This window comes from Vipera ursinii (assembly GCF_947247035.1).
Source record: "Vipera ursinii genome assembly, chromosome: 7".
Lineage (NCBI taxonomy): Eukaryota > Metazoa > Chordata > Lepidosauria > Squamata > Viperidae > Vipera > Vipera ursinii.
In genome coordinates this window covers 74,468,232-74,489,630 of record NC_139521.1, presented here as the reverse complement: position 1 = coordinate 74,489,630, position 21,399 = coordinate 74,468,232, and the positions used below count along the sequence as shown (strand labels likewise).

Genomic DNA, 21,399 nt, shown 5'->3' with positions numbered 1-21,399 from the left:
TTTTTTAATTTGGTTTTTTAATTTTTGTATGTTGGATTTTTTAATTCCCTGTAAACCGCCCTGAGTCCTCAGGGACAGGGCGGTATATAAATGTAACTAAATAAATAAATAAAAGTAACTTTCTTACATTCATCAATAATTTTTAGTTTATACACATCCTGGTTACTTTAACATTCAATATTTACAGACGGTCAATGTCCTAATTAGTTTTTCCTGATTTTTAGTTCCCCATTAATGTTTAAGTTTAACCTTTAACCTTTGTAATTTCCAAGTTTTAAATAACCACAGTTATTTGTTTAAGAGGGGGGGAACCATCTTAACCCCACCCAGACCGAGTTACTGCCAAAAACCGCATAAAGGACAGCTAGGAAAAACTTTGTTCGTCTCTTGACTACCTGTCTGGGACCGACCCAGGAGGCTTCGTGGCAGGGCCAAAATTCAAGGGCTTCTTCTGTTTCTCATCTTTCCGCAGAGGGCTGCCTCGTGGATCCTGCCTGCCCACAATCAAAAAGATGACAGACGATGGATGTAACCAAAACCTAGAACCAAGGAAACGAAATAACCGAACACCATGGAAATACTCTGTGCAAAACCAGTTCCAAATTTAAAAAAAAAAATGAAATCCTGCATTGTGCAACAAATTCGGTTTAAGCATCGTTTATGTATGATAAAAAAAAATTGCTTGCCGTGTCAAGCGCATGAGGAAGGAGGAGAGGAAAGTCAAAATCCCATTTTTTTCGGGAAAGTAGATACCGAAAGCGCTTTTGTAGCTACACAGGGAGTCCTAGACTTAGGGCCACATCTGAAACCAGAATTTCTGTTGTTACCTGAAGTCCACGGTCACCCAGTCAGCTTTCACATCTAAAGCAGAACTAGAATTCCCCATCCCCTGGTGATTGGTCCAGAGTCACCCAGTGGGTTTTCATGCCTAAGGCAGGACTAAAACACAGAGTCTCCTGGTGATTGGTCCAGAGTCACCCAGCGGGTTTTCATGCCTAAGGGGGGACTAGAACACAGAGTCTCCTGGTGATTGGTCCAGAGTCACCCAGTGGGTTTTCATGCGTAAGGCGGGATTATAACACAGAGTCTCCTGGCGATTGGCCCAGAGTCACCCAGCCAGCTTTCATGGTTCAGGCAGAACTAGAACTCTTATCTCCTGGTGACTGGCACAGAGTCACCCATCCAGCTTCCATGGCTAAGGTGGGACTTGAACTCATGTTCTGCCACTTTCTAACCTGTTGCCTTAACCTCTAGATCAAACTGGTTCTCTATCGTATGTCTATAACATAATCCTCAGTCCGTCACTCCCATTGTGTTTACTCCCAAACCAGGAAACCAGAGCTAGGGCCCTTTTATGACTTGTGGACTTCAACTCCCAGAATTCCTGAGCGAGCCCTGCTCAGGAATTCTGGGAGTTGAAGTCCACAAGTTGTAAAAGGGGCAGAGTTTGCCACCCCTGCAGTAAACAAAGCTATTACATCAACTCCTTTCCAAGTTTGCACAATACCTTGGAACACCCACTTGAAAGAGGTTGGATTCTCACAGCCCCCTAAGCCGGTTACGACGGTTGCAGTGTCCCGGGTTCAATGTGTTCCCCTTTCGCGACCTTCTGGCAGGCAAAGTCAATGAGAGAAGCCAGATTCGCTTAACAACCACACTATTCACAACTGCACCTAACAAGGGTCTCACTGCACAACAGAAACGTTGGCCTCGGTTGCACGTTGGCACGCGCTATTAAGCAATTGGGGACAGGAAGATCATTTGATTAGGATTTATCGGGAACGTTCAAGTTCGAAAGCTGTTCTGTCACGCAGAGAGGGAACCTGGAACTCCAAAGTTATAATATTTTGTAGTTTAACTCATCAAAGGTAAGTACAAAGTAAAGCTTACTGGATTGGACAAAATATCTTGCTGAAGTCCACGAGTCACAAAAGAGCCAAGGCTGCCTGCCCCTGATTTAACTCATCCCAGGTAAGTGCAAAGTGAAGTCTCCCTTTACGTAGAAAGTCAGTTGTATGAACTTCACAGAATAACTGAACAGCAGAATAATGGAAGGGACCTTGGAGGTCATCTAGTCCAACCCCCTGCTCAAGCAGAAAACCCTACACCATTTCAGACAAATGGCTGTCCAGTCTCTTCTTAAAAACCTCCAGTGTTGGAGCATTCACAACTTCTGGAGGCAGGTCGTTCCGCTGGTTCATTGTTCTAACTGTCCGGAAATTTCTCCTTAGTTCTAGGTTGCTTCTCTCCTTGATAAGTAGGTACCGAGGTGCGTGGGTGAGGTGGGCAGGTGTACAACCCTGATTCCTAAATAATAAATACATCGGGGCTCCATTCAAGATCTGCTCGGAAACCTTCTATCAGGATGGCGTGTATTCCCAACGTTTCTGAAGCGAGTCACACCATATATTATTTATTTATTTGGCAAATCGGTGTCTCTGCCGATCTCACGGAGGTGACTCTGGGCAGCATGCAGAGTGAAAAACACATAAAACAATACAACAAAATAGGCTTCCTTATTTTGTCTTGCCGTGGATCCGTTGTTCTACGCACTTATTTAGACAGATAGTTCTCAACCTACAAGAGTTCGTTTAGTAACCGTTCAAAGTTCTGGCTTAATGACCACTGTGGCATCCCCGCGGCCACGTGATCGAAATCACGTGGCAACTGACTCATATTTATGACGGTCGCAATGTCCCGGGATTTTTGCGATCTTCTGATAAGCGAAAAGAAAGGGGAAGCCAGTTTAACTTAACAGACAGATTATTAACTTCTGATAATTTCCTTAACCACTGCAGCAAAAAAGTTCCTAAAACGGGGCCAAACTCACTTTTAACAAATGTCTCATTTAACAACACAAGCTGTGGGCTCAATTGTGGTTGTAGGTTGGGGATGACCTGTATTCTGTCTTTCTACTGTTTCAAATAGTTATTATTTTAAAACAATATTTTCATTCTGGGGTCCTCGACCTTGGCGACTTTTAAGACTTGTGGACTTCAGCTTCCAGAATTCTGGGAGTTGGAAGTCCACAAGTCTTAAAGCGGCCAAGGTTGAGGACCCCTGATTTAAATATTAAAATGTTTATTACTGGGAACGCTCTGCTGATTATCTTTCTTGCAATCCAGGGCTGAGCTGAAAATGTCCTTTGACCTTGCAATTCGCAACCTGGGTCTCGCTTAAGTGCTCGATATTAAAGCCGCAGACATAAGAGTGCCAAAGGTTGCGTTCCTGACAATTAGCTGATCTGAAACAGGAGTGGGCAGATTACTAATCCGACTTGCAAATATTGCTAAGTGTTTCCAGAGCTTGTCCGGAGCTGAGGAGTTTGCAAAAAGGTTGATGAAGGTCGAACAAAAAAAAACCAACACAACACCCCAGATTCAACTCCGTATATATGAACCCGGTTAATAGTTGGTATTACTCGTTGATATTCGTTCATGGTCCTCAACACTGGCTCAGAGGAAGGAATTTAGAAATGGAATCATAGGGTTTGGAAGGGACCTTGGAGGTCTTCTAGTCCAACCCCCTGCTTGAGCAGGAGAACCTATCCCATTCTGGACAAATGGCTGTCCAATCTTTTCTTGAAAACCTCCAGTCATGGAGCACCCACAACTTCTAGAGGCGAGCCGCTCCATTGATGGTGTTCACTGTCAGGAAATTTCTCCTTAATTCCAGGTTGCTTCTCTCCTTGATTAGTTTCCATCCGTTGCTTCTTCTCCTGCCTACAGGAGCTTTGGAGAACAGCTTGACTCCCTCTTCTTTGTGGCAGCCCCTCAAATATTGGAAGACTGCTATGAGGTCCCCCCTCGTCCTTCTCTTTGTTAGGCTAGACCAGGGGTAGGCGACCTTGGCTCTTTTATGAGTTGTGGACTTCAACTCCCAGAATTCCTGAGCCAGCATGGCTCAGCTTGGAAACTTCTCCCTTTCCCCCTCAGCATGGCTGGCTCAGGAATTCTGGGAGTTGAAGTCCACAAGTCATAAAGCAGCCTAGGCCTAGGCCAGGGGAAGGCAACCTTGGCTCTTTTATGACTCATGGACTTCAACTCCCAGAATTCCTGAGCCAGCATGGCTCAGCTTGGAAACCTCTCCCTTTCGCCTCAGCATGGCTGGCTCAGGAAATCTGGGAGTTGAAGACTATTGCCCTAATTCAGGGGTAGGCAACCTTGGCTCTTTTATGACTCGTGGACTTCAACTCCCAGAATTCCTGAGCCAGCAGGGCTCAGCTTGGAAACCTCTCCCTTTTCCCTCAGCATGGCTGGCTCAGGAATTCTGGGAGTTGAAGTCCACGAGTCATAAAGCGGCCTAGGCCAGGGGTAGGCAACCTCGGCTCTTTTATGACTCGTGGACTTCAATACCCAGAATTCCTGAACCCAGCCATTCTGACTCAGGAATTCTGGGCGTCGAAGTCCACAAGTCATAAAAGAGCCAAGGTTGCCTACCCCTGTCGCTAGACATACCTCGTTCCCTCAACTGTTCTTCGACTAGTTTAGCCTTCCTTGTGAAAAGGAGTAGATTATTCTTCAGAAATCTCTCATGAGTCTAAAGGTCTATAGAAGAAGCCACCTGAAACTTCATAAAGTCAGAGCCTTGGTGGAGCAGTGGGCTAATGCCTCCTTAAGTAACACCAGCTGCCTGCCATTATTGCAGGTTCGAGTCCCACCAGGCTCCAGGTTGACTCAGCCTTCCATCCTTCCCAGGTAGGTAAAATGAGGACCCAGATTGTTGGGGGCAATTAAGCTGACTTTGTAATAATGCCGCTTGGGGTGTGTGTGAAAGCCTTAATAAGCAGGCATATACATAGAATGAAGGCTACTGCTAAGCTTGTAAGCTGCCCTGAGTCTTCGGAGAAGGGCGGGATATAAATGGAATTAAAATAAATAAATAAATAAAAAAGTCAGACAAGTCAACTATATACAAATAAGAAAAGCAGAAGTTGCTCGCTAACTGAAACCGCAAGCAGAGGAAATCTAGAAATAACTAGAGGAGCCGAGCTTTGTTAACAGAAAATTAGATGGCGATAGATAGGATGGGCACAAAGGGGCTTCCTGGAACATGGGAGGGACAGTGGTTTTAGGCAGTCCGGAGTAATTATCGGATGATTGGGGAAGGGGCGTTGAGTCCGATAGGGGAGGGGAGAATCTGCGTCGGGGGCAGGATATAAAAATGTGTCAAACAAAGTTGATGTTGAATTTAATTATGGCAGCGAGACTTTTAGTAGCGCAATATTGGAAGAAGGAAGAACTGCCGACTATAGAAGAGTGGACTTTAAAAGTTTCTAACTTGGCAGAGATGGCAAAGATTTCAGCGTATTTGAAAGACCAATCGCAACAGAGATACATTGTGGAATGGAGGAGATGGATTGAATATATTCAGAATAAATATGGGACTAAAAAGTTTCATTTAGCATTTGAATAAGTACTGGATCTATATGATGTATAACTAGTTAGTAGGTATTTTATTAATATTTTGACAATGGAGAGTTAAAGTGCGACAGAATTTAATGTCTTATTGTTGTTAGCATATTTTAGGGTTGCGATGGGTCGGACACGACTTCGCAGCTAACAACAACATATTTTAGATTATGCTTGTTTGTATTTTTATACCCTGTATTCAGCTCTGGGAAGTCGGGGAGGGGGGAGGGGAGGGGAGGGAGGGGTTGGGGAGAGGGGAGGGGGAGGAGGGGGGGTTGTATTTAAAAATGTATTGTAAAACTTTTCAATTAAAAAACAAATGTGTCAAACAGCCCTTTAAGGCGTGGCTGAACTCCTGTGTGTGTTGCAGTCCACCAAGCCTTTGCAAACGCTTCTTTTAGAATAAAAGTTTGTTACTGGAATTCCACGTGAGTTTGTTTGTTTTGGGATCTTGAGCCACGTTCCAAACAATTTCTATCCTGTGCACTCTTCCTAGGACCTCAGCGTCTGTTGTGTACCGTGGTGTCCAGCACCGGACACAATATTGCAAGAGTGGCTTCCTTAGTGTGGTACAAAGTGGTATGATCACTTCCTGTGATCTTGAAACTATTCCTCTGTTGAAGCAGCCTAGGATCGTATTGGCTCTTTTGGCAGCTGCAGCACACGGCTGGCTCATACTTAAGTAGTGGTCCACGAGGACAGGGGTCCTCAACCCCCGGGCCGTGGAACAGGACCAGGCCGTGGCATGATAGCAACTGGCCTGCACAAACAAGGAAAGCCCCATTAATGGGATGCAGGCACCACACAAAGCCAGCCCCCCTTCGGTCTGCGGAAAATCCTCTCTCCACTTAACCGGTTCCTGGTGCCCAAAAGGTTGGGGTCCTCTGCACAAGGACACATAAACCACAAGGTATTACTATTAAGACAGGTGTTGCCTGTTCTATAGCTGTGTGTCACGGTTACGACAGATGAAACTCTTCAAAGAACTTGGAGACATTGTTTACCTTAAAAAATCTTTATTCGAGTAGCATAACGTCGGCACGTACACGGTCGAAGGCGAAATCTGAGTTCCCCTCCCCTGAGCACATAGTAAAGGTAAAGTAAAGTAAAGTTTCCCCCACACATGCGTGCTAGTCGTTTCCGACTCTAGGGGCCGGTGCTCATCTCCGTTTCAAAGCCGAAGAGCCAGCGCTTGTCCGAGGACGTCTCCGTGGTCATGTGGCCGGCATGACTAGATGCCAAAGGCACGTGGAACGCTGTTACCTTCCCACCGTAGTGGTCCCTATTTTTCTACTTGCATTTTTACGTGCTTTCGAACTGCTAGGTTGGCATAAGCTGGGACGAGTAACAGGCGCTCACTCTGCTACGCGGCACTCGGGATTCGACCTGCCAAACTGCCGATCTTCTGATCGACAAGCTCAGCGTCCTAACCCACTGAGCCACCGCGTCCCCTGAGCACATAGTATCAAAGCACAATTCCCTCCTCCAATTAATCATCATAAGTCACATTCTCCAATTAGTTTGAAAGGCAGACCTTCCCTCCAGTTCTCCGAACCCGCCATTTCTTATCATCTCTTATTTCAAACAACCTTGAAAAACATTCTACTACGATGTTGTTAGGTCTAACTAATTCCCATACATAGTCTTCCTCCTCCTCCCCACCCCCACCCCCAGCATCATCTAATTCTAACTCTAAAAGTAACACCCAAGTTAAGGGGGGAAATGGCTGTGTCTTCTTCATATATTGTCAAAGCAAGAACATCCGACGTTAGCAGCATTGACACTGTGCCTCTGGTTTTTCCTTATGTTTTTTCGTAAACTTATTTCCGTTTTTTTTTAGCACCAAACCACATCACGTTGGAAGCACAGCATGATAGTTTGGAATCTGCAACGCACGTTTTGCAAAAGAAATAGTTGATCTATGAGGGTGGCGGATCCTTTTGTGGGTGGGTTTCCGAACGTTGCTTTGCCAGGCTAGGTAACATCTTCAGCGGAGTTTAGGAGTTGTCAGCATCAGTGGAGGGGTTTTTTTTGCTTATAAGGGCTTCAGGGGTGGATGTGTCAAGTGAGGGCCTTGTGATGGGTCAGGTGTGAGTCATCAGTGAGAGGTTTGTGATGGGTAGGTTACATCAGGTCAGGTTCAATGGAAGGTGAACTGCTGGTGAGAGTGGGGAATGGCGCGGGATGGTTGAGCGTCGGTACCGTCTCTGATTGGCTGCGTGGTTAATTTGGATCCCGAGGGCTTCGTAGGCTAGTTGTAGGTCCATGTGTCTGTTATGGAATTACTTGTGGTGTGTCAGCTTTCAATGAACTCACATGCATGGCGGGATGGCAGAGTGGCCGATGATTTTAGTGTTGCTCCAACCGAACCGGTGCTGTTTGGTGTCAGTGTCATTACAGATTAAGGGTTTGGGATCGTTGTGTTTGACAGCCAGCCGGTTTTCGTGGATCCTGTTCGTTTGAATTATCGTGATGTTTGTCCCACGTAGTCGATATACAAACAGGATCCAGCTTCGCAAACAACTGGCTGCAGAAATCCCAAGGAAAGGATCTTATAGCACGAGATGCCGTGCTAGTTGCCACTTTGGTTTCACTTGAAAAATGGGTAGACCGGTTCACAGATGTTCTGGAGATCAAGAGCTGCTGGAGGCCAGCGGGACGCTGCTCATGTTCTTCTGTTATTTTGGTCATCCCGGTTGAGAATTTGGGGAATCGAAATCCCAACTCCTGAAAAATGAAGATCATGGTCAAAGCGTAGTCTCGTTTAGGAAGATACTAACCAGTTTCCTCCATTGAGAGCTCTTGAAAGTACTGTTGGAAGAATCTTGAATAAATTGCAACCTTCTTCCTAAAGCTGTCGCCATGTTTATTCCCAGCTTGGACTGAACCACGATGAAGACTTTTCTTTCCACAGTACGAAGAAAACTATCCAGTTGCTCATCCCCCCCCCCCACAATGACCTCCATGACTTCTGGAGTCTAGGTCTCTGCCCTCTCTTTCCCCTGGTCTGGAGGAAAAACGCACAACTGCAAATTGTCCACATTGTACTCACCTCACGCCTGTGACCTTGGCATATTAGACGAGACCACTGGCATGGACAGGAATGCGTTGTGATTTTTATGAGACGCAGACCAAGCTGCTTGATGCCCAACCCACGTAGACCTCTCAGCTGTATAAATGCTGGTGGCTACAAAGAAGAAATCCAGATGGGATTTTCTGGTCAATTCTATAAACGAGACCACCAGCCGTGGTTTGTCAAGATGTCTTACAACATGTTGGCTTTCTGCTTATTTTCGTTGCTCGCTTTTTCTTCCGCTTGCTACATCCAGAACTGTCCCATTGGAGGGAAGAGATCCATTCTGGATATGGAGGTCAGGAAGGTAAGTACCCAGGGAATTGCGGTGCAGAATTATGGGTACAGAGGTAGACAGGTTGCAGAATTGATGGAGTCATCTCTCTCGCTCGCTCTATTAACAATAATAATAAAGTTGGAAGGGACCTTGGAGGACATCTAGCCCAACCTCCTGCTCAGGCAGGAAACCCTACACCATTTCGGACAAATGGCTGTCCAGTCTCTTCTTAAAGACTTCCAGCGTTGGAGCATTCACAGCTTCTGGAGGCAGGTTGTTCCACTGGTTAATTGTTCTGTCAGGAAGTTTCTCCTTAGTTCTAGGTTGCTTCTCTCCTTGATGAGTTGCCATCCGTTGCTTCTTGTCCTGCCTTCTGGTGCTTTGGAGAATAGCTTGACTCCCTCTTCTTTGGGGCATCCCCTGAGATACTGGAAGGCTACTATAATGTCCCCCCTCCTCCTTCTCTTCATTAGACTAGACCAGGGGTAGGCAACCTCGGCTCTTTTATGACTCATGGACTTCAACTCCCAGAATTCCTGAGCCAGCCATGCTGGCTCAGGAATTCTGGGAGTTGAAGTCCATGAGTCATAAAAGAGCCGAGGTTGCCTACCCCTGGACTAGACATACCCAATTCCAGCAACCGTTTCTTATATGTTTCAGCCTCCAGTCCCCCGATCATCTTTGTTGCTTTTCTCTCTCTTAGCTAACTCAACCACTAAGAATAATCTGGATAGAAGACAGAATCAATTCTCTCAAGAGTAAATAGGAATATTAATCAAAGAAGTTCTTTTTGTAATTTTTGGTGGTGAATTTGAAAGCCAGCAATGTCTCCCGTCTTACTGATCAAGCTTTGTCTTTGTTCCTGGTACAGGTAGTCCTTGACTTATAACCATTCGTTTAGTGACCGTTTCAACGGCATTGAAAAAAATGGACCGTTTTTCACACTTACAACAGGCGCAGCATCCCCTCGGTCACGTGATCAAGATTCGGATGCTTGGCAACCGATCTGTACAGATGGTCCTCGGCTGACGGTCATAAGTGAGCCCAAAATTTCTGTCACTAAGCGAGACAGTTGTTCGGTAAATTTTGCCCCATTTTACGACCTTTCTTGGTAAGAGTTCAATAAACTGCCGCCGTGGTTAAGTTAGCTACCTGGTTGTTAAGTCAATCTGGCTTCCCCCATTGACTTTGCTCGCCAGAAGGTCGCGAAAGGGGATCACGTGATTCCCCGGGACGGTCATAAATACGAATCAGTGGCCAAGCGTCTGAATTCTGATCACATGGTAACGGGGATGCTGCAAGGGCCGTTAAGTGTGAAAAATGGTCATACGTTGCTTTTTCCAGCATTGTTGTAACTTGTTACTAAACCAACTGACGTAATTCAAGGATTATCTGCATTTATGACAGTCACGGTATCCCAGGGTCACATGATCCCCCTTTTGGGATCTCCTGACCAAGAAATTCAATGGGGAAAGCCAGATTCGCTGAACAACCGGGTTGCTAACTTAACAACTTGCAGGGATCCACTTAACAAACGTCTCACTTAACGACAGAAATTTGGAGCTCAGTCGTGGCCGTTAAGCCGAGGACTCCCCTGGCACTCAATATTTACGAAATAACCTTGACTAATCTTTTGAAGCTTGTTTTTTGTCGCTAGTGCATTTCCTGCGGGCCCAGGAGCAGAGGCCACTGCTTCGGGCCAAACATCTGTTGCGGAGAAGAGCTGGGTTGTTACGTTGGCACGGCAGAAACGTTGCGATGCCAGGAAGAAAATTTTCTCCCGACCCCTTGCGAATCTGGAAGGAAGCCGTGCGGGAGCAACGGGGGGATGTGCGCTGCCTCTGGCATCTGCTGCAATCACGGTGAGCGCGTGTTAACCTTCTTCCAGAATTTCTTTTTTTAAAAAAAATTACAGGTAGCCTTTGATTTATAGTCCTCGATTTATGTCCGTCACCGACAAAACCAGGATTGTGACGCTTCTTTAAGCGGACCGTGAAGTGAACACGGTGATTGTTTTTTACGATTTGTTTTGCAACGGTCGTTAAGTCAACCCGGCGTAAAGCCGCCCCGTTTGCTATTGGCGGTTTTTGCAGGCTATGAGAAGTAAATGTCGGTTTGGGGCAAAACGTCAACCACGGTTATGTGACTGCGGGACACTGCAAATGGAGGTGAATGGGGCCAGCTGCCAAGCAGATATTCCTTTAACAATGGTGGCGGGGGAAAAAAAGATCATAAAATGGGGTAAAACTCTTTGAACGACTGTGCTCAATTAGCGACGGAAAATTTGGACTCAGTTGCAGCCGTAAGTCAAGAATTACCTGTAGCCAACCTATTTCTTCTTTTCAAGTTTTCATTGCCATTTCAGCCCGGAGAGGAAGATTAGGGTCATTACAAGTTGCTAACATAGCTGGAAAAAAAGCAGCTTCATTTTCCTTCAGGATATTAAGAGATCCCACAGGGCAAAAATGTCTATTATTTTTATTTAATTTTAATCCCATTTATATCCCGCCCTTCTCCCAAGACTCAGGGTGGCTTACAATTTAAAGCACAAATCAATGTGCTTAGCAATAGCCTTCATTCTATGTATATGCCTGCTTATTAGGGCTTTCACACACACCCCAAGCGGCATTATTACAAAGTCAGCTTATTGCCCCCAACAATCTGGGTCCTCATTTTACCTACCTCGGAAGGATGGAAGGCTGAGTCAACCTTGAGCCTGGTGGGACTCGAACCTGCACTAATTGCAGGCAGCTGGTGTTGCTTAAGGAGGCATTAGCCCACTGCTCCACCAAGGCTATTGTGTTGAAGTCCACAAGTCTTAAAAGTTGCCGGCTTTGGAGACCCCTGCCCTCAATGATTGACAGCCTGAGCATGGCTGGCTGAGGAATTCTGGGAGTTGAAGTCCACAAGTCTTAAAAGTTGCCAAGTTTGAAGACCCCCAGAATTTGAAGGTCTTCAGAGAATGTAGTACCAATGGTTAGGTATGGACAGGACAGTGTTTGCTCCATTAAGAAATATGTAATTTCTGCAGACGTAAATGCCATTTATGTTTCTTTGTCTTTAGGGATTGTGTAAATTGCACTTGGCTACGGTCCAAATGAGGAATGGGCAATAACTTCATTCACCGCTTCTGGAGGCAGGTTGTTCCGCTGGCTAATTGTTCTAAATGTCAGGACGTTTCTCTTTAGTTCTAGGTTGCTTCTCTCCTTGATCTAATCCAACTTCAGTTGTTCTAATCTACAGGTCCCAAAGATACAGCTAACCCAAAATTAAATACCTCCACTTGAACTCTGTTGTTTGTTGTTGTTAGCTTTTTTTTTTAAACCGTTTCTTTCGTTTTTGCTCTTCCAGAGGGTTGCATGATTGATTCCGTATGTGATCAAGAATGAGAAGATTCAAGGAAGAAGGTTGCAAAAACAACTCTAGATTATGAACTGGATAGACAATAATACCAAACTGATGGCGCTAAGATTGTTCTGATATGTTTGCTAGAACATTTGCAATTTATATGTTTGTGCAAAATAAAAGTTGAACAGCCATGAAAATCCACAATGTGTTTTCTCTTAGTTTTCCAATCTCAAGAGAGATGGATGGGTGGATGGATAAATGAATGAATCTGTAGGTGTCTTGTATATATAAGGGCCCATTAGGCTTACAAGGAGTGAGAAAATGAAATTTATTTCTTTACTATCTGGAGCTCCAAAGAAAACAGGCAAAGCATGTATTAAAAATTCCCATGAAACCATGAAACAGAATTAGTGCAATTACAATTCATTTAATTTACAACAGTACTGAAAAAGTGACTTACGACCATTTTTCACACTTAAGAAGCGTTGCAGGCAGTCCTCAACTTACAACAGTTCGTTTAGTGACCGTTTGACGTTACAACGGCGTTGAAAAAAGTGACTTATGACCATTTTTCACACTTACAAGCGTTGCAGGTAGTCCTCAACTTATAACAGTTCATTTCGTGACCGTTTGAAATTACAACGGCACTGAAAAAAGTGACTTTATGACCATTTTTTCACACTTATGACCTGTTGAAAGAAAAATGTTCATCAGGGTCCAGCCCAAGCCGGGAATAATCAAAACGGAGACTGCTTTAGAAAGAAAGTTGGAGTTTATTGAAGAGCAGAACCAGACAGAAAGATGGTTCTAGGGCAGGGGTCAGCAACCTGAAACAGTGAAAGAGCCACTCGGAACCGGTTCCCTCACAAAAGGAAAAACTGGGAGCAGCAAAAAATGTGTGCGCATGTGCGTACATGCGCGCATGCGCAGAACAGGGTTTTACTGAAGAGTGGAGACAAGGCGAGATATGCACCTACCCTGAATATTTGAATTGATTGGTTGAACTTTTTTAGTCCCACTTTTTTTGGGGGGGGGGGGACTGCACATGGCAGAGGACTGGGAGCCACAGTAGACGGCTGAAAGAACCGCATGCGGCTGAGGAATTCTGGGAGTTGAAGTCCACAAGTCAAAAAAGGGCCAAGTTTGAAGACCCCTGGTCTAAGAGGCCGCGTTTGCAAACGCTTTCTTTCTTTATTATTTTCTTTATTATTTTCAATTTCTTTTCAATAAATCTTTGTTTTTGTTAACCAGACTTGTCTTGTGAGTTGTGAGTATCAAATTTTGGGTTTTTAAATCTCACAATCTTTCACTTGTTCAACAGCTTATATCCCAGAAGCAAATTATATCATTTCTTTATCTGTTTATTATCTGGGCCCAATAATATTTTGTCCAAGACCGTTTCTTGGGTGTTTATCCCCCCATTCTTTTTTTATCTTTCCCGAATCTTGATTGAATCTGTAAATAGGCCCACCAGTCTAGTTTTATTCCTTGTAAATCTAATTCAGGGGTCTTCAAACTTGGCCCCTTTATGACTTGTGGACTTCAACTCCCAGAATTCCTCAGCCAGGCATGCTGGCTGAGGAATTCTGGGAGTTGAAGTCCACAAGTCATAAAAAGGGCCAAGTTTGAAGACCCCTGATCTAATTCATTTCTAATTTCATTTCTGACCAAGCAACGCCAGATTCACCGAACAACCACCTGGCTAACTTAACCCCCGCGGCACCTCGCTTCACAACTGTGGCCAGAAAGGTCACAAAGCGGGGCAAAAGCCACTCGAGAAACGCCTCGCTGGGCCACAGGAACGTAAGGCTCCCTCGTGGTCGTAAGTCGAGGACTAGCCGTATCGGCCATGAAATCCTAGAAGGGCACTTCATTCCCCAGCGCACCCGGGGGGGGGAGGGATACTTCCGGGATTGAGAGGACGCCCTTCCGGCGCTGGATCGGAAGTTCCTCTCCCCCGTGTGCCATCATCCCTTGCGTCACTTCCGGTCAGGGCCGGCGGAAAAGAAAGCGGGCCCGCTCTTCCTCTTGCGGCCGGCGGGACTGCATTTCCCGGCGTCCCTGGCGGTCCTTCCGGTTCCCGTCCCCGCGGCGTTGGGCCCGCGTTTCCGGCCCGATGCTGGCGGCGGGGCTGCGGGGCCTTCCCGGCCGGGCCGGCCTGCTGAGCCGCGGCGTCCCGAGCCTGGTGCCCTCCCGCGGCCGCAAGACCCGCCACGACCCTCCGGCTAAGTCCAAGGCGGACCGGATCAAGGTGCCGCCGCCCGTGGACCCGGCCGAGCTGCTGGTCGTCCTCGACCGCTACGAGCAGCACCGGCGGGTGGTGGGCGCCCTCAGGTCAGCCCCTCCCCCCGGGACTGCTGAGCCCATCATCCCCAGCGGGGAAGGCCCGGGAGGGTCCTTGGAAGGGCAGGAAGGGTCTCGGGAGGGTCTCCGGGCTGCTGGAGAGGAGGTGATCTATCTGTCGTCTGTCTGTCTGATCTTACCTGTCAATCATCTGTTTCTCTAATCCGCCTTCTATCTTTCTGTCTATCTCTTATCGCATCCATCCATCTATGTCATCTATTTATCTCTGTCTATCCATCCACCCACCCATCTATCTATCTCTATCTGTCTATCCATCCATCTCTGTCTCCATCTGTATCTATCTATCCATCCATCTATATCTCTATCTGTCTATCCTTCCATCTCTGTCTCCATCCATCCATCTATCTGTATCTGTCTATCCATCCATCCATGTCTATCTATCCATCCATCCGTCCATCCATCTATATCTCTGTCTATCCATCCATATCTATCCATCCATCCACCCACCCTCCCATCTCTCTCTCTATATCTGTCTATCCATCCATCTCTATCTCCATCCATCTGTATCTGCCCATCCATCCATCCATGTCTATATCTATATTTATCTGTCTATCCATCTATGTCTCTATCTGTCTATTCATCCATCTCTTTCTCCATCCATCTGTATCTGTCTATCCTTCCATCCATGTCTATATTTGTCTGTCCATCTATATCTCTATCTGTCTATTCATCCATCCATCCATCCACCCTCCCATCTCTCTCTCTCTGTCTATCCATCCATCTCTATCTATGTCTATCCATCCATCCATGTCTATCTATCCATCCATCCATCTATATCTCTGTCTATCCATCCATCTCTATGTCTATCCATCCATCCATGTCTATCTATCCATCCATCCATCTATATCTCTGTCTATCCATCCATATCTATCCATCCATCCACTCACCCTCCCATCTCTCTCTCTCTCTCTGTCTATCCATCCATCTCTATCTCCATCCATCTATCTGTATCTGTCCATCCATCCATCCATGTCTATATCTATCTATCCATCCATATCTCTATCTGTCTATCCATCCATCACCCCACCCATCTCTCTCTCTGTCTATCCATCCATATCTATCTATCTATATCTGTATATCTGTAATCATCTATCATCTAATTATATAAAACTATCATCTATATCATCTATATGTCTAATCTGTCATCTCTTATCCTAATCTATCATTTATCATTAATCTATATATATCTATCTCTTATCTATATCATCTCTATCTGTATCTAATCTATCGTGTATCTTATCTAATCATCTATCATCTGTCTCCATCCATCTCATCCACCTGTTTCTATTATTTCTCTATTTATCATTATCATCCATCCCTATTATTTCTCTTATCACCTATCTATGCCTATTTTATCTATGTCTATCTGGATGTATCTATATCTGCCTATTTATCGTTTATTATCTACCATCCATCCATCTCTCTTATTCCTCTATATATCTGTCTCCATCTTTATCTGTGATCTATCTATACTACCTATCTATACCTATTATTTATCATTTATCATCTGCGATCCATCCATCTATTATTTATGTGTGGCTGTCTATATATCGTGGGTCTTCAAACTTGGCCCTTTGATGTCTTGTGAACTTCAACTCCCAGAATTCCTCAGTCAGCGTGCCTGGCTGAGGAATTCTGGGAGTTGAAGTCCACAAGTCATCAAAGGGCCAAATTTGAAGACCCCTGAGTTAAATCGAAAGCATTTCGGGATGCTGAAAGACTAGAGGGCTCTTGTGGCCTGGGGATAAAAAACTTTTAACGTTCTGTCTTGGGCTCTCCACTAGATTTGAGATGATGGAAGAAATAAAGCATAAAAACTACGATCTCAGGTTTGGTGAAACGGCGAAGCTGAGGAAGAATGCTGAGCAAGAGGAGCATCAACGTCTCATGGCCTTGAATGATGCCGAAAATAAGCGTTTACTCGAGCGGAGGTAAAATCAGTGCACACCTGCCTCATTCTACACATTAGACGGAATCAAGATCAGGGGAAGTGATAAGTACCTCCCTCTACTGCACTGCTAAGGCCACACTGGGAATACGGCATCCAGTTTTGGTCACCACGATGTAAAAAAGATGCTGAGACTCTGGAAAGAGTACAGAGAAGAGCAACAAAGATGATCAGGCTAAAAAGATACAAAGGACGGTTGCTGGAATTGGGGATGTCCAGGTTTTTGGTTTTTTTTAAATCCCATTTATATCCCGCCCTTCTCCGAAGACTCAGGGCGGCTTACAATCTAAAGCACAAATCAATGTGCTTAGCAATAGCCTTCATTTTATGTATATGCCTGCTTATTAGGGCTTTCGCCCTCCCCCCAAGCGGCATTATTACAAAGTCAGCTTAATTGCCCCCACCAATCTGGGTCCTCATTTTACCTACCTGGGAAGGATGGAAGGCTGAGTCAACCTGGAGCCTGGTGGGACTCGAACCTGCACTAATTGCAGGCAGCTGGTGTTACGTAAGGAGGCATCAGCCCACTGCTCCACCAGTTTAATGAAGAGAAGGACGAGGGAGGACAAGATAGCAGCCTTCCAGTATCTCAGGGGCTTCCCCAAAGAAGAGGGAGTCAAGCTCTTCTCCAAAGCACCTGAAGGCAAGAGAAGAAGCAACGGATGTAAACTAACCAAGGAGAGAAACAACCTAGAACTAAGGAGAAACTTCCTGACAGTGAGAAAAATTGATTAGTGCAGGGGCAGGCAACCTCGGCCCTTTTATGACTTGTGGACTTCAACTCCCAGAATTCCTGAGTCAGCATGGCTGGTTCAGGAATTTTGGCTATTGGAAGTCCACAAGTCATAAAAGGGCCCAGGTTGCCTGCCCCTGGATTAGCGGAATAGCTAGTCCCCCGGTGTTGTGGGTGTCGCATCACTAGAGGTTTTCAAAACTAGATTGGGCAACCATTTGACTGGGTGGGTATAAGGACTCTTGCCTTGAGCAGGGGGTTGGGCTAGAGGACCTCCAGGGTTCCTTCCAGCCCTAGGATGCTAGGATTCCGGCCACGGGCGAGAAAAGGGAGCGGAGAATATCTGTCAGGACCCACCCCAATTCACATCTTAGGAAATAAGAACTCCTGGAGCCAAGTTTGTCCAAAAGGAAAAGTTTACTAGGATGAGATCGGTTGTGGCAATACAAGACGGGATCTGACATTGAGTTACATTTCAATACTATATAAAGCATTCCCGTTTCAAACCCACCCACCCGCCTTCGAGTCCATTTGGTCAAATGGAGATACGAACCAGATCTCTCTCTCCCCCTCTGTTCCCCCCAGATCAAAAGCTTTCCTGGTCTTTGAAAACAGCCTACGGCAATCTGAATAAACATCCTCTCCCCCCCCCCACCCTCGGAGAGATGGCAGAATCCCTCGGATAGGCCCAGTATTCTAACCATACATTTATGAAATGTGATATAAATGGATTCTGACAATATCTCTCTATTTGTCAACATTTCTTTCCCTGTTCCCGCACTAGGTTGGACCGTCTGCGGGAGGAGGAAATAGTGGAGAAAGCCCGCAAGGTACAAAGTGGCCAAAACAGGGCATCGGTTCAGGAGGAATTCCTCAAGAAGAAAGAGATGGAGGTGCTTCGCTTACAGGTAGGAAAGCCCCCAGGCTCCAGTCTTGTCATCTCCGCCGCAAATTTTGTACAGGCAGCCCTGGACTTAACGACCACAATTAACCCCCCAAATTTTTGTCGCTAAGTTGAGACACTTGTTAAGCAACTTTTGCCCCGCTTCGCGACCTTTCCTGCCGCCGCTCTGAAGCGAATTGCTGCGGTGGTTAAACGAGCCAGGCGGTCCTTAAATGAATCTGGCTTCCCCGTTTGACTTTGCTCCCCGGAAGGGTCACCTAACGGGGACCGAATGACCCACCGGGCGCACTGCGACCATTATAAATACGAGTAATTTGCTGGGCGTCTGAATTTGGATCACCTGACCACGGGATGCTGCAACTGTCTTTTAAGTGTAAAAAAAAAACAGCCATCAAAGTCGCTTTTTTCAGTGTTGTTGCGACCTCGGTCACTAAATGAGCTGTTGAAAGTCGAGGATTGCCCGTGGTCCATTTTTTAATGTGGTTTTAATGTTTTATCTTGTTGTTTTCCCTTGGTTGGAAGCCACCTAGCGTTGCTTCTTGGCCAAATAACAAATAAATAAATTTAATAAATAAATCAGCTCTCCTTCGGGTCCCATCTTAAGGGTCAACAGTCCGGCCAGCGAACCCGACGACAGGACCCCTCAAGGCAATCGCGTCTCAGCAGGCGCAACTTTATTGCGTACAGCGTCCTGGAACTGAAGAAGCGAAACCAGCTCCCGGGTTTTCCGACACGAAAGCTTGCTTAGTTAAACATCGGATTCCCCTGCGGCCACCCACCCACCGGGCGTTCGCTTTGTCCAATGATAATATTTCTTTTTGTTATGGGAACAGTTCACTTCTCCATCGATCGGCTGTGCCAATGACCTTGGCCGTGTATTCAAGATGGACAGTGATTAATATATGTTATTTGTAAGGGTGTGGCCTGTACGAATAACAAGAACGACAATAATAATGATTATGATGTTGGAAGGGACCTTGGAGGTCATCTAGTCCAACCCCCTGCTCAGGCAGGAAAGCCTATCCCATTTCAGACAAGTGGCTGGCAAGTCTCTTCTTAAAAACTTCCAGTGTTGGGAGCATTCACCGCTTCTGGAGGCAGGTTGTTCCACTGGTTAATTGTTCTCACTGTCAAGAAATTTCTCCATAGTTCTAGGTTGCTTCTCTCCTTGATGAGTTTCCATCCGTTGCTTCTTCTCCTGCCTATTTTCTATTCTGTTCTTTTTCTATATTCTGTTCTATTCTTTTTCTATATTCTATTCTATGCTATTTCTATATTCTATATTTTATTCCATTCCCTTCCCTATTTCTATTCTTTCTATTCTATTCTCTATTTCTATTCTAATTTCTATTTCTATTCTATTCTCTTTCTCTTTCTGTTTTAATTTCTATTCTGTTCTAATTTCTAATTCTACTCTGTTCTGTTCCGTTGAGGCTTTTTCAAAACCACATACAACTCAGGGTGATTTCATTTCATTGCGTACCTTTCTTGTGGCGTTTCCTCGCCCTGGACGTGTTTTGTTTTGTTTTTTCCCCTCCACCCTCCCAATCTAACCTATAATTATGGGATTTCCTAGTGGTCTCCTATCCAGTGCAAAGTCGTTCTGACCCCGTGTGGCTTTTCAAGATCCACCAGAGATGCCCTGTTGTGTGCAGTTTGGTTGATCACAAATAATGGAGAGATTTCAAGGTGGGGGGGAGGGGGTGCTACAGCTTGACTTAATCTCGAGTTTGTCAGCTGCTGTTTTGCAAACGATGGCTTCCAATTAGAAAGAGGGTTAGAAGATTGCTTTTACAGTTTGTGTGTTGGGTTTGTATTATTATTATTTTTTTTGGTAAGCCGCCCAGCGAGTGGATTGTAATTCCTGCAATTAAATACATTTTCTTAGGCCGTCTCTTTAATTTCTCGTGACGCCGAGCACGACGCATCAACTTTCACGGCACGCTCCCGTGTCCCTTTAGCTTTGATCTCATTCTTGCTTTCTCCTTTCTGTCGATCCAGGAGGAGTCCAGGAATTTCATCACTCTTGAAAACCTGGACCAGCGGATCGAGGAATGCCTGAACCAGACGCAGAATTACAATTTCGCCGTCGATAAAGACGGGAGAATAGTTAAGAAGACAGCCATGCTGTAGCCAAGTCTCAGAGGAAGGAGCCTTTCCATCCAGATGCGAGGTTTGCTGTGAGCGATTGGGGGAATGGCCCATGCTCCACCCCCTCAGCGTCACTACCCTCAAAACGGGGAGCGGCAGATAATTCATGCTTTCCAAACTGGGCGGAACCGGTTTTGCAACCGTTACAACGGCTCTTTTGCAGGAAGAAAATGGATCATCTTCCGAGATTTTGGGGTGGTTGGTTTTTTTGGCATCCCATCCTCCGTCGTTCCTGCGCTTTAAGAACCCCGATCAGCTTTTGATCCTGTCTCTGTTATGCGTGCAACCCATTTGCTCCTTCCTTTCCCCCCAGATTTGGTTTTTTTCCAGTCTTTGAAAAACAATTAACCTATTTGCTTGGGTTTCTCTGGATTGCTCGGAAATTAAACGCAATGTTTTATTTTCTGCCTTGTGAGATGCTTATTTCTGCTCGTCTTGTTTTTCAGCACCCAGCTGGGTGCTTGGATGGTTAATACTGCTAAGCTTGTTAGCCGCCCTAAGTCTTCGGAGAAGGGCGGGATATAAATGGAATTAAAATAAATAAAATAAAAATAAAATAAAATTCCTAAGCCATTTTGGGTAGTAACCGTCAGTTACCAACCCATTAACTTGTGCCCGCTACACAACTGGTAACCCACACAGCTTTTTCAGAACAGAGACTTGCAGCCCTTTTAAAGTTTCCAGCGGCACGGAAAACAGTGACCTAGGAACGTTGCTCACACGACCGTGACAGCATCCCCGTGGCTCGCGTGATCCAAACATGGATGCTTTGGAGCCAGCTCATATTTATGACGGTTGCAAAGTCAACAGGGAAGCCAGAATCACTTAACAACCCTGTTACTACAGTAGTGGTCAAAATTGTGGAAACCTTTCCGGGGGGAAAAAGTGTATTTTTGAGGTTTGATGGCTAATAGCACCACTTTTTTGGGGGGGGAGTAGTACCATTAAATAATATATCAGTGGAAAGATAATTTAATCGAGAACGTAATGCAACAAAGTTTGCTCAATTATCTGTACTCTATTCTATGAAACATTATAGCCAAATAATCAGAAAAAGGAAGCACAACTTGCTTAGGTTGATCTCGGGTAGCTTTCCTTTGTCTGATTGTAGCCAACGAGCGTGAGTGTTTAGAGAGCCAATCGGGTGTCATCTTGTTTCGGCAATGAGCCAATCAGATCACAGTAGGATC

The 21,399-nt window shown here is 45.5% G+C and overlaps 2 protein-coding genes across 2 annotated transcripts; both read left to right on the top strand.

The window, feature by feature from the left end:
• Positions 1-8,575: 8,575 nt before the first annotated feature.
• LOC310643137 (neurophysin 1-like) lies at positions 8,576-12,234 on the top strand. The gene is made up of 3 exons (XM_083367219.1): positions 8,576-8,791; positions 10,419-10,623; positions 12,113-12,234. Exons 1-3 carry the CDS (start codon positions 8,618-8,620, stop codon positions 12,148-12,150), a joined length of 417 nt encoding a protein of 138 aa, XP_083223345.1. The 5' UTR covers positions 8,576-8,617; the 3' UTR covers positions 12,151-12,234.
• Positions 12,235-14,137: 1,903 nt separating this feature from the next.
• Positions 14,138-20,614, top strand: MRPS26 (mitochondrial ribosomal protein S26). The gene is made up of 4 exons (XM_083367209.1): positions 14,138-14,443; positions 16,258-16,404; positions 17,939-18,062; positions 20,060-20,614. The coding sequence occupies exons 1-4, from the start codon at positions 14,226-14,228 to the stop codon at positions 20,189-20,191; spliced, it is 621 nt and encodes a 206-aa protein (XP_083223335.1). The 5' UTR covers positions 14,138-14,225; the 3' UTR covers positions 20,192-20,614.
• Positions 20,615-21,399: the final 785 nt, after the last annotated feature.